This window comes from Ictidomys tridecemlineatus, chromosome 5 (assembly GCF_052094955.1).
Source record: "Ictidomys tridecemlineatus isolate mIctTri1 chromosome 5, mIctTri1.hap1, whole genome shotgun sequence".
NCBI classification, from domain to species: Eukaryota; Metazoa; Chordata; class Mammalia; order Rodentia; family Sciuridae; genus Ictidomys; species Ictidomys tridecemlineatus.
The window spans coordinates 9128110-9143779 of NC_135481.1; the positions used below are offsets into that span (position 1 = coordinate 9128110).

Genomic DNA, 15670 nt, shown 5'->3' on the forward strand with positions numbered 1-15670 from the left:
TGTAGCTCAGTGATAGAACATTTTTCGAGCATGTGCAAAATCCTGGGCTCAGTTTCAACAAGCAAGCAAGCAAACAAACAAAACCCCCCACTACTTACATTGGAGGAGGGAAAGAAATGATCCTCCTAGCTACAGACTTCCTTTCTAATAGAAGAAATGAGTCAAAACTCCATAATATTTTTTAAACAAATGTTTTTTGATGCTTTCTAATATGTAGAGCAGGAGAAGTAGATGAAATCCTTAACATTTTAGCTTGAGTATAGCTTCTTGCTTTGGTAAAATGAACTGATTTTTGAGACCTATCCTGTGTGGTATTTTGTGTATATACCCCATCTTCAAAGGAGAGCTAGAGGCTGGGGATATAGCTCAGTTGGTAGAGTACTTGCCTTACATGCACAAGGCCCTGGGTTCAATTCCCAGCACCAAAAAAAAAAAAAAAAAAAAAAGAGAGCCAGATTAATTGAATTATTTTGTTTCCCTGTCAGGTGCTGAAAGATTTGGTCTTGGGTCTTCATTTGGGGTGATTTATCCTCTCTCCCCACCCAAGAACATCTACCATCCAATGACAGCACAGAGACAGAGAGGGCCTGGGAGTCTTAGGAGGCTGGCAGGAGCAAAGGTGAATTAAGAATGACTTCAGATGGCAAATGTATGAGGGAAAGGATAGAGTCCATTAATACAGCATGCAGGCATTTGTTCTCATATCCATTTCAAATGACCTTGATTTTTTTGAAAGGTTGATTTTTATGTGTTTTGACGGATCAGAAAAATGACCAGAGGCAGCCTGGGAAACTTCAGAGTGGGCCTTACTATCCGGCCCAGCCTTCAGGCATTCTTTGCACTTTGAGGGATAAGTGGAATTTGAAGGGTTTTGGAGGGCTCTTCTGGCAAAGCCCTCACACAGACTGATAGCATTTGTAGTAAATCTACTTATTTGTAGCAGTCTCCTACATCTTCTTTTGCCCTTCTGGTCTGCTCTATAGTCAGACTTGGGAAATGAGGAAATAAGAGATGAACCTCAAGTCTATCAGTTCTGCTTTTCACTGGTATCGTTAACAAAAGCTTTTACAAAGAAGGAAGTTGAAACAAGCTTAAATAAGGTCTATCTGTGGACTTATCCTTTCTGCCTCAGTCTCCTATTAACCCAGATAAGGTGAGTGAAAGCAATGAAAGTCAGATACTATCTGTCTCTTATACCAAATGTTTTCTTGCTGGGCACTGTAGTACACACCTATAATCTGAAGCTGAAGCAGGAGGAGCAAAAGTTTTGAGGTCAGCCTCAGCATCTAAAGGAGACCCTGTCTCAAAAAAATTAAAAGGGCTGGAGATATATCTCAATGGCAAAGCATCCTGGACTCAATCCTCAGGAACCACCCCCTCCCCCCAAAAAAATTGTCACAAGCAACTAATTTTCTGAGGTAACCAAACCAGGTTTTCTTTGATAAGAACTGGACCTTGTCTGATAGAAAAGGATGGCTCCTCAATTCAGCAAACATTGCATGCACTTGCTATGTACTATAGGTTGTGGTCTCTTCTGAAGAGAGAGAAATGAATGAGACAGGCCCTTGCCTTCAAGGAACTCATAGTCTAGTGGGAGAGATGGACAAGAAAGTAAATATTTATAATTTAGTGTATTGGAAAAACTCCAGACCCAGGGAACAAGTATAGAAGAAGTAACATAGAATCAGGAATGACGGGTTAGCCTATAATAATTTATGATAATTAAGTAGTAGGTAGAAGTGTCAGATGAGAAAATAGTTTTCCTATGGTCTAAGAAAGAGCTAGCTCATATTTTACTTAAAAAAAAAATGATGAATGGTCCCTTAGAGTGTTGGGTAATGGAGGAAATGTAATCTACTTGGGATAAAATTTTTTACCTTCCTTATAGTCATCTTAGTAATTATAGATTTGGCTTGTAATCAAGGGAAAAAAGGAAAACATGTTTCACCTTAGATAGTTATTATTTTTTGTTTTTATTTATTTATTTTTTTTAGAGAGAGAGAGAGAAATTTTTTTTAATATTTATTTTTTTTTTAGTTCTCAGCGGACACAACATCTTTGTTGGTATGTGGTGCTGAGGATCGAACCCGGGCCACACGCATGCCAGGCGAGTGCACTATCGCTTGAGCCACATCCCCAGCCCAGTTATTAGCATTATGATCTTATTTATTTATATCTTTTTGTGTTTTAGAAAAATGGCAATAAGAATTTTTTGGTGGACTTTGAGTAGAACTCAACAATAGAGCACTTGCCTAGAAGGCATGAGGACTCAGTTTAATCCCCAGCATAGCCAAAGCATCTTTGTGATACAAATATATATCTTTTTCATAGTCTATAGATATTTTAGAGCAATGCTGGAGAGGAACTTTGGATTCTATAAGTGTTTTTGAGAAAAGATAAAATTTTCTTCACAACTTTGGATATGTCTATTTTTAGATCTGAACAAATATAATAGAGGTCTCAGTTGAGGTGATTCTCTTCCTTGACTTAGTCATTAACACACAGTTATGAAGAGCTTGTGTACTCTATACTAGGCTCTAGGCATTGGGAGTTTAGTGCCTCTATTAAGCTTAAGGTTAGTAGAGCATACAGCAGGCAAGCACCAGGCCAGTGAGCCTAATACAGTGCTACATGCCTATAATCCTAGTGATTTGGGAGGCTGAGACAGGAGGATTGAAAGTTAGAGGCCAGCCTCAGCAATTTAGTGAGAACCTATCTCAGAATAAAAAATAAATAAATAAAACAGGGGGCTGGGGTTGTGTTTCAGTGGTAGAGCTCTTGCCTAGCACATGTGGGGCATTGGGTTCTATCCTCAGCACCACATAACAAAACAAAACAAAAAAAAAAAACCAGTGTGGGATGTAGCTCAGTGGTGTAGCACCCTTGGGTTCAATCCCCAGTACCGCAGGGGGCTACGGGGACATTAGGCCAATAAACATGGAAACAAGTACATAATTACAAATTGTAAACAACTCTGATAAATGAAAGGGTGAAATGAGAGTAATTCAGTTTAGGGAGTAATCAAGGAACAACTTGCTGGGGAAGTGAATTTGGAGTTGAGATGTTTCTTTTTTTTTGGCGGGGGTAACTCCAGCCCTATTTTGTATTGAACTCATAATCCTTCTGCCTCTGCCTCCTGAGCTGCTGGGATTACAGGTGTGCGCCACCACGCCGGGTCTGGATTTGAGGTCTTAAGAATGAGTTAAATTTGGTGAAAGTGGGAGTGGAGAGAATATGATTTCTAGATAGAGGGCTGGGGATATAAGCTCAGTTGGTAGAGCGCTTGCCTTGTATGCACAAGGCCATGGGTTCAATCTCAGCACCATATGACACTAGCACCACTTGCACACCAGCACCACATGCACATGCACACACACAAAAAAAGACTTCTAGATAGAGACCTGAAAAATTTTTTCCAAGTATTTTTAGTTGTAGATGGACACCATAGCTTTATTTTTTACTTATTTTTTTTGAGAGAAAGAGAGAGAATTTTAATATTTTTTTAATTTTTGGCGGACACAACATCTTTGTATGTGGTGCAAGGATTGAACCCAGACCACACGCATGCCAAGCAAGTGCACTACCGCTTGAGCCACATCCCCAGCCCCCCCCATAGCTTTATTTTTATGTGGTGTTAAGAATTAAACCCAATGCCTCACAATCCCAGACCTGAAATTTATGTTTTAAAAGCAAAAACTAGGGGTCAGGGTTGTGGCTCAGTGGTAGAGTACTTGCCTAGCATGCATGAGACACGGGGTTTGGTCCCCGGCACACATAAAAATGAAAACAAATAAAATAAAGGTATTATGTCCATCTACAACTAAAAAGATATTTTAAAAATGTTTCTTAAAAAAAAAAAACAGCAAACCCACAAAAGTATAAACCTTCACACTCCACCCCCAGGTTTCCCTCTTTTATTTTCTATTGTCGTATTTCAGTTCATGTTAATTTTTTTTTTAAACTGGGGATTGGACTCCAAGGATCCCACTGAGCTTCATCCCCAGCCCTTCTTTTTGAGGCAGGGTCTTACTAAGTTGCCCATGTTGGCCTTGAATTTGGATCTTCCTGCCTCAGCTACCCTAATTGCTGAGATTACAGGGAAGCTCCTCCATACCTGATTTATGTTAATTTAATATAAATGTGATTTTGTCTGTCACATATAGTCCCTCAACCTTACCAGGCCATACAGCCAAACACCCAAAATCTCAAGGAGGCTATATCAGAACATATGGATCTACTTTCTATATTTCTTGTAAAATAAAGATCAGAGTTTCACTTATCTTATACTTCTATGGTAAGATTATATATAACGAATGTCATTTAGAACACTATCTGGGGGAAGTATAGTAGGGACACAATAAATGTCAATTTATTCTAGTGTATGTGTATGCTATCATTTTTTACTGAGTTTCATTTCTAGTCTCCAAGATTTTAAAAGACAGGGTCTCACTATATTGCTTATGGCCTCACTAAGTTGCTGAAGTTAGCCTTGAACGTTAGATCTTCCAGCCTCAGCCTCCCTAGTCACTGGGATTATAGGTGTGTGCCACCATGCTTGACAATGAATGTACTATTTCTTGATGTGTGTGTTGGTTACATGAGTGTTCAGTTATGAAAATTCATCAAGCTTTACACTTATATTTGCACTTTTCCTGAATGTATATTTTAATAAAAAGTAAATCAAACAAAATGTACAAAAGACCATATAGGGAAAAAAAAATCTCTTTCATTTGTTTCTATCTCCCAGTTCCCCTCCTAAGAGAAAACCTCTATTACCTTTCTTATGTATTCTTCCAAAGTTTTTCTATGTATAAATGAACTTACAAATGAATATGCTGTTCTTTTTACAAGTGACAGCATATTTAAATTTTTTTTTAGTTGTCGATTGACCTTTATTTATTTACTTATATGTGGTGCTGAGAATCGAACCCAGAGCCTCACACATGCTAGGCAAGCACTCTACCACTGAGCCACAACCTCAGCCCTACAAGTGATAGCATATTAAGCACATTTTTTGAGTTTGCCGTTTTTATGTCATGATTCGTTTTTCCCATGTCCTTCCACATGGAATAGACCACTGCAGTGCATAGCCCAGTACCTGGCATATAAATATACCTGTTAACAGACTGTTTTTGGAGGAGGGTTTCAATACCCAAAGTAGTTTCTATATATGTTGATGAGCTCAACCTAGTCAGCCTTATTGGGGCAAAGAAGAAAATTTAGCTGGGGTAGAAAGAGATTCAAACACCAGGGTTTTTTTTTTTCTTTCTAGTGTTCACTAAGAGCAGCAGAAATTGCTACTACACTGTGGCAAAAATAAGGTGAGGCTAGGGGTAGTGGTGCTGCAGTCCCAGCTGCTTATGAGGGTCACGTGAGTCTAGCAGCCCAGCCTAGTCAACTGAGCCAAGTCCCTGTCTGGACAAAGTATTAGGAGAGCATTAGAATTTAGCACCTTCTTCAGTTGTCTGAAGACCCCCTCCTTTGGGTCTCTCTGGGAGGGCCCCAGAGACTAGTTCTTTGGGACTAGCTGTGGCACTCTGGTTCATTGGGTCCCTTTGGTTTGGAATGCTACAAAAACAACAGACCCAGCCTTGCCTTCCTGTGTGCCCTACTCCACCAAACTAACACTGTACCCTGTAATCCGAATCCTGTGAAACCCCTAAGCTCTTTGCTGCACTTGCCCGAGTGAAAAATCAAAGGTTTGCAAAGACTGAGTGATTCCTGAATGAGGTTCGAAACCGGATGTCGTTTTTTTTTCTTTCTTTTTTGGTGAAGGATTAAAATTAACTACACTGATGACGATTTACAGGATATAGGCAACAAGGAAAGTGCGTACGTGCTAGATTGGGCCGCAATGAACTGCGTCTGTCCCTCGCACTTGGGCATCCTGGACCTCGAAGCATCTTTCCCCGGGCCTTTCCGTCTCCAAATGACAAGGAAAGAAATGAGATGGCAGCGGCAAGTCAGCCCCAGGGGAGGTGCCCGCCAGCAGATAATTTTCCAACGAACCTATTCTCTTCCTTTTCCACAGAGTTTAGCCTCGTAAACTCACCCTTTCTTCCCTCTCCTCCCGCGGTGGAGTCGCCTTCCGCCCCCCGCAGCCCCTCCCCGCGGCCTCCCCTCCTCCCCGGGGCTCCTCTCTGTCTCCCCCTCCCGGACGGCTTCCTGGCTCGGCCCGGCCCTCTTCGCCGCTTGTTTGTGAATGAGACGCTCAGTTTCTCAATGGAGCCGCGGGGGGCTCGGGCGGCCGCAGCGCGGCCGCAGCGCTGGCCGTGAACCGCGAGGGGGGCGCGTTTCCCTCGCTCCCTCCTTCTTCCCCTCCCTCTCTCCGCCGCGGCTTTTGAGGAACCGGGCTGAGAGGCCGCTGCGCAGGTCGCGGGGCCCGCATCCCGGAGGACGCCCCGACTGGGCGGCCTCGAGGCGCCGGCACGTTCTGGAGGAGCTGGAGCGTCGCGGAGTAGCGGAACGCCAAGCAGGCCGGCGGCCTTCGGGAAATTTCCGCCGAGACCCTTCGCGCTCAGCTTGGAAAGTTGTCGATTTTTTAATCTCGAGCGGCTGTTAGCTCCTCGCCTGCACTCCCCTTCCCCCCGCCCAGAGAGGAGGGGTAGGGTGAGGAAAGAGCGAAGAAAATAAAAGAGGATTTCCTCCCAGAAGAGAGCGACAGTCGGAGAGATTTTTCTGAAGGGAGCAGAGGCGGCGCTTGCAGCCGCCGCGGGCGCCGGGCCCCGCCGGCCCCACCATGCGTGAGCCGGCTTCGAGCTGCTGAGTCTCCGGGACACGGAAGTGGAGGTCGAGCGTGCGGGGCTCTCCTGCTCCCGGACGGCTCCTGTCCGTGGGGCGGCGGCGGCGGAATGGAGCCCGCGACCGCGCCCCGGCCCGACATGGCGCCGGAGCTGACCCCGGAGGAGGAGCAGGTAAGCGGGTCCGCGGCTGCGGCGGTGGGTGTGTCCGAGCCCCCTAGGCCTAGTCCGGCGGTGGCTTTCCGTGGCCGGGCTCTCCGCCTCCCAGGGCCCGCTGCGCCATGCTCCCGCTCTGGGCCTGCGAGCTGCCTCCCCTACAGACGACCGCGCCCGGGGCGGTCATTCCCAAATCCAGGGCGCATTGGACTCCCTGCTCCTGCTCCTGGCCTCTTATGTCTTTGAGGTTTCTTGGCCTTATATAGCCCCCACCCCATTCCGATGGTAATTGAAGTTCCCCAAACTGAGAGGCCCCTCCATCCCTGTGTTTGCAGAACACCTATCTGCCCCCGGCCTTCTACCCTCTTTAAATGTTTTGCTTCTTTTCCGTGAGGGTTTGGTTTTTCAAAGGCAGGAAAAGTCCATTTTGCGGGGTAGGGTTTCTATGGGCTTGACTCCCTTTCCCACAAGAGGAGTGTTCACACTGGGTACACAGATGCCCCAGATTTTCAGGTGAGCCCCTCAGGAGACTCCGACGGCCTTGGTATGCTTATTTGGACAGATTCTGAAAGACCCAGCCCTCTTCGCTCCCACAGTCCCTGGACTTGACCTCCCTATTCTGCTCTCCCAGCCTGGGCGCATCCTCTTACCCTCTCTTCCCTGCCCCCAACTCAGCTGACTATCTCCATCTTTCCAAAGCTTACATTGGGCTCCATTGTCCCTTAAACCTTATGACCTTCACTTCCCAGAAGGAAGTGGTTTGCGGTGTCATTTGGGGGGCTTGGGTATGGGAAGAACCCATTGGGCCATCCCCCCTCCCCCGCCCTTCCATCTTTGGAGACTTGGACCACTCCTGAGGAAAATGGAAAATCAGCTAGCTGAGATTGGGGGAACCCCAAAAGGTTTCACCATCTCTTGGCGTTGCCCATGCCCAATCTTAGCTGTGCTCATACATAACCATAGTCTGGTTCTATATTAAAAAAAAAAAAAAAAGTGAAAAAAGAAAAAGGTGAGCCTTGTTGGTAACCCATTTCATGCTCTCCAGCCTTTGTTCCCAAGGATCACATTTGCTAGCACAGTCTATAGTGTGAAGACAATTTGGTTTTACAAACTAATATTGGTTAATGGGCTTATTCAACGCCTGATTTAAAAAAAAAAAAAAAAACTCCTTGATGTTTCTCCTCCTTCATGGAGATGACGTTTTTCATATTTGGCCTCAGACTAACGTTTTGCCTTTTGATGTCTTAAGATAATATAAGTATTGGAAGAAAATAAATTTTGTTTTCTACAAGCAGTGGTAACCTTCTGGTAACTGCAATTGGGTGTTACTAAAATGCTAGTATGACCCTAGTGCAAGCAGGAGACCAAGTAGCCTATCCTTCCAGAACTGGGGAAATATTAAGAACTGGGGAAGTACTAATATATAATATGTTAGGTTGATTTTAAATGGGCAAATCTCTTTTCATCTCTATTTTCAGTCAGATTCGAAATTTCCAAAGACTAAAGATATCAGGCCTAGTATGGTGGCCCACACCTATAATCGCAGCTACTTGGGAGGCTGAGGCAGGAAGATTACAAGTTCTAGGCCAGCCTGGGCAATTTAGGAGACTGTCTCAAAATAAAAAGAAACAGAGATGTAGCTCAGTGGGAGAGCAGCCCAAGGTTCAATCCCCAGTACTATTAAAAAAAGAAAGACTGGGGATATAGCTTGGTTAGTAGAGTGTTTGCCTCCCATGCACAAGGCCCTGGGTTCGAGATCACCAGCACCATAAAAAAAGTAAAATAAAGAAAGGAACGATGTCAGTATTTTATGAAAGTGGTATTAGATGGCAAATTAAAAAATTAAATCTGAGGAAAATAAATATTAAATTATCAAATGTAAATAAATATTAAATTATTGCTTTTTATTATATACAGCGATTTTTTTTTTCTTCAAAATGCCACATTTTCTACAGGTATTTCAAATTATTGAAACAGACATAAAGGCATTTTCTAATTATGATAATACCTGGAATTCACATATTTTAGTTTAATATTGCATAAGAGTACTCTTTTTAAAAATTTCGTACTGTGAATTGAACCCATGGATGCTTCACCACCGAGCTATATCCCCAACCCTCTTTAATTTTTCCCTTTGAGGCAAGGTCTCACTAAATTGTTCAGGGCCTTGCTAAGTTGCTGAGAACTTCTGTTCTTCCTGCCTCAGCCTCCAAGTCACTAGATTACAGGCGTGTGCCACTGTGCCTGGAAAGAATACTCTTCAGTATTAAAGTTTTATTAAAAAAATATTTAGGGCTGAGGATGTGGCTCAAGCGGTAGCGCACTCGCCTGGCATGCATGCCGCCCGGGTTCGATCCTCAGCACCACATACCAACAAAGATGTTATGTCTGCTGAGAACTAAAAAATAAATATTAAAAAAAAATTCTCTCTCTCTCTCTTAAAAAAAATATTTAGGGGCTGGGGATGTGGCTCAAGTGGTAGCGTGCTTGCCTAGCATGCGTGAGGCACTGGGTTCGATTCTTAGCACCACATAAAAATAAAATAAAGATATTGTGTCCACCTAAATAAAACTGAAAAATGAATATTAAAAAAATATTTAAACAGTAGTAAGTGCATGTCAGCCTTATCAAAAGGATTGTCATCAGAAATCACACATTTCATTCCATAATGCTGCCCTATTGCTCAAACCAATTGTAGAACCTATTTGGGGTTGATTTCAAAGCTTGTGGCAGAATCTTTGCAATATTTTGGTGTTGGAAAAGTTTTGTACTTTTGAGAGTCCATTTTAAAATAGTAAAAAATTCTTTTTTTGGGGAGTGGGGGTTAGTTGGCTACTGAACCACATCCCCAACCCTATTTTGTATTTTATTTAGAGAGGGTCACACTGAATTGCTTAGCACCTCACTGTTGCCGAGGTTGGCTTGGAACTCGGATCCTCCTGTCTCAGCCTCCCAAGATGCTGAGATTACAGGCATGTGTGAGGGCTGTAAAAGATCTTTTGGAACCCTATTTCATAAGCAAATAGGGAATTGCACTGGATTAACACATTTTCAGGCAAAAGGAAAAGTGTCCCTTTTAGGGTGTGTGAACTGCCTACAGTTGTTTCTGGAACAGTTCCCTCCTGAATGTTGTCTCTCTTTATATAGTTGTGCCAATCAAAAGCCCAGACATCTTCTTGGACACTATAATGCCTCAGTCTTTCTATATAGTATTCCTCATTTCTCTGTTTCTTGAATTTATCAACTTCTGCCACCACTGCCACCACCCACCTATTCAAATTTCTGTTTCTATCCTGACAGGAATTTTGTTTCTTACGTGATCCATTTGTATTTCAGGAGCCAAAGTCATATTGCAAATCTGCTTGCATCCCCTTCAGCCTGCCTGTCCATAAAATAAGCATTTACAAAATCTGTTCGTCATTTTATTTTATTTTTTAAAAATATTTGTTTCTTAGGTGTAGTTGGATACAATGCCTTTATTTTACTTATTTTTATGTGGTGCTAAGGATCGAACCCAGGGTCTCACATGTGCTAGGCAAGTGCTCTACCGCTGAGCCAGAACACCAGCCCCTAGTCATGTTTTGATGTTTTGATGTTTTTGTTTTTGGTGGTACTGGGGATCAAACCAGAGCCTCATGCATGCTAGGCATACATTCTACCACTGAAACACCAGGAGCCTTCCTTATGGTTTTTCATTGCTCTTGGGATCCTGTGCAGCCTGCAACCTTGCTAATTCTCAAACTTCATCTCTACTCCAGGCACTCTGGTTTATGGTTCTGCATTCTTGACATGTTTCCTCTTACTATGGGATCTTCCTTTTTTTTTTTTTTTTCTGTATCAGGGATTGAACCCATGGGTGCTTAACCACTGAGACATATCCCCAGCCCCTTTTTTACTTTTTATTTTGAGACAAGGTCTTGCTAAGTTGCTTAGGGTCTTGCTAAATTGCTGAGGTTGGCTTTGAACTTTGGATCCTCTTGGCGATCCTGTTGCCCCAGCCTCCCTGCCTCAGCCTCCCTGCTTCAGCTTCCCTGACTCAGCTGGGATTATAGGCCTGTGCCACCGTGTCTGGTGCTACAAGGTTTTTGTACAAGCTGCTTTCCTCTGTCTGGAAATACCTCTACTGTGAACTCCTTCCTTATCCCACTGCTGTCAGTTTTTATTTTCTTATAGAACCTTGATCTTTTTTTTATTGCTGTTGTTGTTACTGAAGGTTAAATCCAGGGGCGCTTTACTACTGAGCCACATCCCCAGCCCTTTTTATTTTAAGAAAGGGTGTTGCCAAGTTGTGGAGGCTGGCCTCGAATTTGCTATCCTCCTGCCTCAGCCTTCTGAGTCACTGGGATTATAGGCATGTGCTATGTCTCCTAGCTTTACCTTGATCCTGATCTTTTGAGTTAGATTAAGTCCCTGCTCCTAGTTCTCATTTACGTGTTCTTCAGATCATTTATCACAAATTTGCACTTAATGTGATTTCATGACTATACACACTAGGAGGATTGGTACTTTCTGATTTTTTTCAGCATCTTGGCACATTGCTTAAACATAATGACTGGCATTTACTGGACATTCTGGAAATACTTGTGGAATGAATGAAGGGTAGTTCTGGTTTGTAAACAGGCAGCAGCATCTCCTTTTAGAATACCTTATAAAAATAAGAACATTGCTCATTTTACTATTTATTTTGGTGTTACTGGGGATTGGACCTCCAGGGACTAATCCAGTACTAATGCTAGACAAGTACTCTATCACTGAGCTACCTACTCACCCCTTTTAAATTTTTGAGATAGGATTTTGTTAAGTTCTCCAGGCTGGCCTTGAATTTTCCATCCTTCTATCAGCCTCCTGAGACATTGTTTATATATATATAATTTTTTGGGGGGGGCTACCAGGGATTGAACTCAGGGACACTCAACCCCTGAGACACATCCCCAGCTTCGTTTTTTAAAAAAAATATTTTTATTTATTTTTATGTGGTGCTGAGGATCAAACCCAGGGCCTTGCATGTGTGAGATAAGCACTCTATTGCTGAGCTATAGCCCCAGCCTGCCAACTTCATTTTGTATTTTATTTAGAGACAGAGTTTCACTCAGTTGCTTAGTGCCTCACCATTGCTGAGGCTGGCTTTGAACTCTTCGATCCTCCTGCCTCAGCCTCCCAAGATGCTGGGATTATAGGCCTGTGCCACCACACCCGGCTTAATATGTATTTTTTCCCTACATTACTAGGGATTAAACCCACGGGCAGTCTATCACTGAACTACACCCCCAGCCATTTTTTAATTTTTTTTTTTTTTTAAAGAGTGTGAGAGAGAGAGAATTTTAATATTTATTTTTTAGTATTTGGCGGACACAACATCTTTGTTTGTATGTGGTGCTGAGGATCGAACCTGGGCCGCACGCATGCCAGGCGAGCGCACTACCGCGCGAGCCACATCCCCAGCCCCATTTTTTAATTTTGATTGCCAAGGCTGTCCTTAAATTTGTAATCCTTTTGCCTCAGCCTCCTGAGTCTCTGGGATTACTGGTTTGTGTACTGCACCTGGCTTATTGTGTATGTTAGTATACTTTTTGAAAGTCATTATTACTTCTTGTCATATTTCCTGTATATACATATGTTGCTAAAAAATCTTCATTTGTAATTTTGGTATTTCTTCATTTCTCTTCATTTCCTCCAGAAATAGAGCCTACAATGGCATAATAATAAAAATATGATTTGCCTCTAAGGAGATTACATGTATAATGACAAAGTAATAACAGTAATTTCCCTCAGCTCCTGCTTTGACTCAGGCTTTGTATTGGGCATTTCATGTACAATGAATCCTCCCACCAAGGTTGGAATTAATTGCCCTTCTTTCTTTCTTTTTTGGGGGGGCAGTGGAGGGGGTAACTGGATATTGAACCTAGGGCTCTTTACCATTGAGCCACATCCCTAGCCCTTTTTTATTTTTTATTTTGAGACAGGGTCTCACTAAGTTACTTAGGGCCTCGATAAATTGCCGAGGCTGGCCTTGAACTTGTAATTCTCCTGTCTCAGCCTCCCAAGCCATTGGGATTACAGGCATGTATACTGTACCTGACAAATATTCTCATTTTGCAAACAAGAAAATTCAGACTGGGAGAAGGAAATTACCCAACATCACATAGCTAGCAAGTGATGGAACCATGATTTTCACCCAGGTCTAAATTATTCTACAAATACTGCCAATGTTTCCTCTATCATATTACATTATTTCCCATGAAGTAATTAGCCTATTTACTCAGATGCCTAAGTGATTATATAATAGGTAATTTTCTGGATTTTGATATTGATATGTGTGCTTGGTTTCAATAATGCTTCTTAAAATGTGATGTGAAAGATGCAGAGGAGGGGCTGGGGATGTGGCTCAAGTGGTAGCGCGCTCGCCTAGCATGCCTGCGGCCCGGGTTCGATCCTCAGCAGCACCACATACCAGCAAAGATGTTGTGTCCGCCGAGAACTAAGAAAAAATAAATAAATGTTAAAATTCTCTCTCTCTCTCTCTCTCTGCCCCCCCCTCACTCTCTCTTTAAAAAAAAAAAAATAAATAAAAATATTTATAAAAAAAAAAGATGCAGAGGAAAATATTTGGAAAACCTTTACTCAGACTATATTGCCAGGATTGGGGCTGTGGCTCAGAAGTAGAACACTTGCTTAGCACACATGAGGCCCTGGGTTTGACCCTCAGAACCACATTTAAAAAAAAAAAGGTATTGTGTCCATCTACAACTAAAAAATAAATTAAAAAAAAGCTATATTGCCAACAGAAACATTGAAAACTCTGTGCAAGAAATTGTGATGAAGCCAGGTGTAGTGGCGCAAGCTTGTAATTCCTCCAATTTAGGAGACTGAGTCAGGAGGATAGAAAGTAGGAGGCCAGCCTCAACAATTTAAAATCATCAGCAACTTAGTGAGACCTTGTCTCAAAACAGAAAAAAAGGGTTGGGGACATAGTTCAGTGGTAGAGTGCTTCTGAATCCCCCAGAACAAAAATAAAAATAAATTACTCTTGGGCTGGGGATGTGGCTCAAGCGGTAGAGCGCTCGCCTGGTATGCGTGTGACCCGGGTTCAATCCTCAGCACCACATACCAACAAAGATGTTGTGTCCGCCAAAATACTAAAAAATAAATATTAAAATTCTCTCTCTCTCTCTCTCTCTCTCTCTCTCTCTCTCTCTCTCTCTCTCCTCTCTCACTCTCTCTTTAAAAAAAAAAATAAATTACTCTTGGAAAATAATTTGTTGCCTAAGAAAGTGTTAGCAGTTCCCCACTTCGAGGTGTGGCCACAATCACAATAAAATTTTATTTTCTTTAGTAGCTGCTGCTGCTTTTTTTCTTTTTCTTTTTTTTTTTGTACAAGAGAAGTAATTATTTTTGGAGACAAATACAGAATGTTATCGTTCTAAACTAAAAACCCAAATGCTTTTGTGTCACTAATTCATTGCTTTTTTAAAAAAATTATTTTTAGTATTTATTTTTTAGTTGTAGTTGAACACAATACCTTTATTTTATTTATTTATTTTTATGTGGTGTTGAAGATTGAACCCAGGGCCTCGCACTCGCTAGATGAGTGCTCTACCGCTGAGCCACAACCCCAGCCCCTAATATACATTGCTTTTTGACATGTTTATATGTACAGGTAAAAGCCTTTCTTAATGGCCTGGCAGTTGGCAATGTGAAGGATAATTTCTACATATCACTACTAACCTTCATTCTCAATGTTATTTTATTTTTTAATATACTAGAGATTGAATCTGGGGTCTCCTTCATGCTAGGCAAGCACTCTACCATTGAAGCATATCTGTAGCCCATAACTTAGGTTATGCTATTTATTTATTTATTTTTGGTTCTGGGGCTCAAGCTCAGGACCTTGTGCATTGTAGACAAGTGTTCTACCACTGAGTTATACCTCCAGCTCCTTTCTAAGGAGACTATTCTTAGAGTTCATATTTATTTAGAATTTATAGCATTGTAACAATTAATAGGGAAATGAATGTAGAGACTTAGTCCAATGGTTACATAGTAAGTACTGAGTAAAGTTAGCTACTATTATATTATTTTTTGGTGGTACTGGGGATTGAGCTACACTTCTAGGCTGCCTGCTCTATCTATCTATCTGGCTATCGGTTTATCTACTTTTGAGACAGGGTCTCCCTAAGTTGCTCAGGCTGGCCTCACACTTGGAATCCTCTTGCCTCAGCCTACTGAGTCATCACTGGGATTATAGGCATGCTGTGTAATTAACATTTTTATAATGCAGTTTTGACAAAGCAGTTTTAAAATCATGCTGTGGTTTTACTTTTATATATGTATGTATTTATTTTGTAGTATCAGGGGTTGAATCCAGGGTCACTGAGTTATAGCCTCAGCCCCACCACCTTCTTCCTCTAAATTGCTAAGGCTGACCTTGAACTTGCCTTAGTCTCCCAAATGGCTGGGATTACAAGTATGCGCCTCTGTACCCTACTAAATTAATATCTTTGTAGTGTAGTTTTGAAAAGCAATTTTAATTCCATGTTGTCATTTTCATTTTGTTTGTGTATGTATGTATATATTTTATAGTACTGGGGATTGAACCCAGAGGTGTTTTACCATTGAGATATATCTCTAGCCATTTGATTTTTTTTGAGACAGAGTCTTCCTGATTTATGGATTTGCACCACTGTACCTGGATGTGCTTTTTATTTTTATAATATAATTTTTAAAGTTAACAATTTAACTGCTGTACAGTAGACTTCAGAGATTTTGGCACTTTT

At 41.9% G+C, this 15670-nt stretch overlaps 1 protein-coding gene across 2 annotated transcripts in view; it reads left to right on the forward strand.

Annotated features, from left to right (window-relative positions):
* The first annotated feature begins 6145 nt into the window (after positions 1–6145).
* Positions 6146–15670, forward strand: part of Ptpn9 (protein tyrosine phosphatase non-receptor type 9) — an 86938-nt gene continuing 77413 nt past the window's right edge. The window contains exon 1 of one of the 2 annotated variants that reach the window (XM_078049244.1): positions 6146–6914. In XM_078049244.1, the coding sequence (XP_077905370.1) occupies positions 6852–6914 (63 nt within the window). In that variant the 5' untranslated portion in view covers positions 6146–6851. The remainder of the gene's footprint in view (positions 6915–15670) is intronic. The other variant, XM_005316821.5, reaches the window with a different exon arrangement.